The sequence below is a fragment of the Aplysia californica genome, unplaced genomic scaffold, assembly GCF_000002075.1.
Source record: "Aplysia californica isolate F4 #8 unplaced genomic scaffold, AplCal3.0 scaffold00926, whole genome shotgun sequence".
NCBI lineage: Eukaryota > Metazoa > Mollusca > Gastropoda > Aplysiida > Aplysiidae > Aplysia > Aplysia californica.
Window position 1 is genome coordinate 2,292 of NW_004798196.1, and position 2,040 is coordinate 4,331.

The 2,040-nt window shown below is 42.8% G+C and overlaps 1 protein-coding gene across 2 annotated transcripts in view; it reads left to right on the top strand.

Moving 5' to 3' along the window:
• Positions 1–2,040, top strand: part of LOC101864264 (chitinase-like protein PB1E7.04c) — a 9,888-nt gene that overhangs the window by 1,295 nt on the left and 6,553 nt on the right. For both annotated transcript variants that reach the window (XM_005110658.3, XM_005110659.3), the window contains exons 3-4: positions 534–1,323; positions 1,704–1,898. In XM_005110658.3, coding sequence (XP_005110715.1) covers positions 534–1,323; positions 1,704–1,898 — 985 coding nt within the window. The remainder of the gene's footprint in view (positions 1–533; positions 1,324–1,703; positions 1,899–2,040) is intronic.

A 2,040-nucleotide genomic window follows, 5' to 3' on the forward strand; every position in this document is an offset into this window, starting at 1 on the left:
CTCTCTCTCTCTCTCTCTCTTTCTCTCTCTCTCTTCCTCACACACACCAGAAGTGCACCGAACAGAATCGAGTTTTCAGCAGTAGTGCCAGTAGTTACAGCTACTGTGGCCCAGGCCTGTGTCATGTCATAACGTTCCAACCAGAGTGTTTTGCTCTTTCCTTGCCAGTGTCAATGTCAAGAAGCTCTGGTGCAGGTTGTGTCAAAGTTGAATTTGTCTTCTGTTTTCAGTTTCATTTTTTATTTGAGCCTGCTTTGAAAACACCGGAAATGTTCCTAACTCAAAAACTCCATTCTTTTGTTAGAGCTAAAGCCTGCCTTTATTTCTTATATAATAAATTAATGCTATTCATTTTAAGATGGCTTTTTTCTTCTATAGCAAGACTTTGATCCTTTTCTCTCTCTGTCTTCCTCACACATACAAACCCGCTACAGGCTCACATTGGTACACTTTAACTGTCCTGTTCTTCTCTGTATCTTTTTCTCGTACCGGATGTTCTTACCTCATGTCTTATAATTTGTTTCTCCTCCCAGGTCCCTCAAGCTCGCTCCTACCTGGAGGCAGGCGATATTAAAACAGAGGTCAAGATGGAGTCACCCAACTCCCAGCAGCAGGTTGATATCGACATGTACATGGCTCAGATTCTGGCCAGCACAGAGAGCAGCATCGGCAGCAACACCGACACCATCACTATTAGCAGCAGCAGAAACAGCGACATTTCCGTGCAACCTCAATACATTCCTCTCACAGTTTCTGCCACCTCCTCTTCACCTGAACACAACATCAACACCTACAGCAGTAGCAGCTCTTTTTCTAGTGTTTCTAGTGGACTTCACTCAGCCTCTTCCTCCCCTCTCTTGTCATCAGTCGCTGTTTCATCATTAGACGCATCTTCCACAACCTCCTTTCCCAGCATCGTCAAGTCTGAGCCAAAAGTCATTAGCGAAAGCAGTGGTGGTTTGAAGACAAGAACTTTTGTCACAGAGCTTGGAGGCAGTGGGTGCACACTGGTGACACCCTCAGAGCCAAACTCAGGCTACTCAACAGACTTTCTCAGCGGAGACTCTTATCCATCGTCCACTCATAGTCTTCTGTCCGAAAACGTTGCTCCACCATCCATGTGTGTTCCTGAGGGAAGTTTTGATTACCTTGACCTTGATAAGCAGCCTTCGTCTTTCTATGATGATGTCAGACCTATGTCAGAGCCGATGAAGTTGGAAAGTTTCACGCCGGCCGCAGAAGGCAGTGATAGCTTGGAAGAAGCCGTTGTACTGATGAGAGACGTTATTCATCATGACTGTGACAAACTGAATGTGCCATATGGTGAGTGAAAATGTTTCCTCATATATATAGCAAATAATAATTATTATCAATGGCTGCGCCATTGTACATACTGAAACCATAATATCTTTTAACCTTTAAATGTCTTGAGAAATCACTATGTAATTATGAAGTTAATTCTATGAAATATTATGATTTTTATAGTTATTTACTGTTTAAACTTTTCTCACCATCAAATATATTTACGATAGACTATATAACGCTCACCTGTTTAAGTGAAGCAACGAAAATTTATCTGTGAGTGAAAGAAACATTTTGCCCCTGGCGTTGAGTTTGATTAATTCTGCAGTTTGTGAATTTTTTCACAAAGTTTACTGACAAATTCAATATCTGAACATTTCATTTTTGTCTTCCTTGCACAGACCCCATGTTGTGGGATGTGGAGAATGTCCAGACCTGGGTCTCCTGGGTGTGTCAGAAGAACAATTTCTCCAACATTTCTGCTCAGTTCCACCGAATGAACGGACGGGTGTTGTGTTCTTTACAGGCCAGCGACTTTGCTTCTTACGGACGAGTTGGTGAAAGTCTCTCAACTGAGCTGGAGCTCTGGAAAGCTGGTAAGTAACATTTTCTCTCTCTCTCTCTCTCTCTCTCTCTCTCTCCCTCTTTCTCTCTCTCTTTCTCTCTCTAACTCTGTCTGTTTCTCTCTTTCTTTTTCTCTCTCACTCTCTCCGTCTCTCTCTCTCTCTCTCTCTCTCT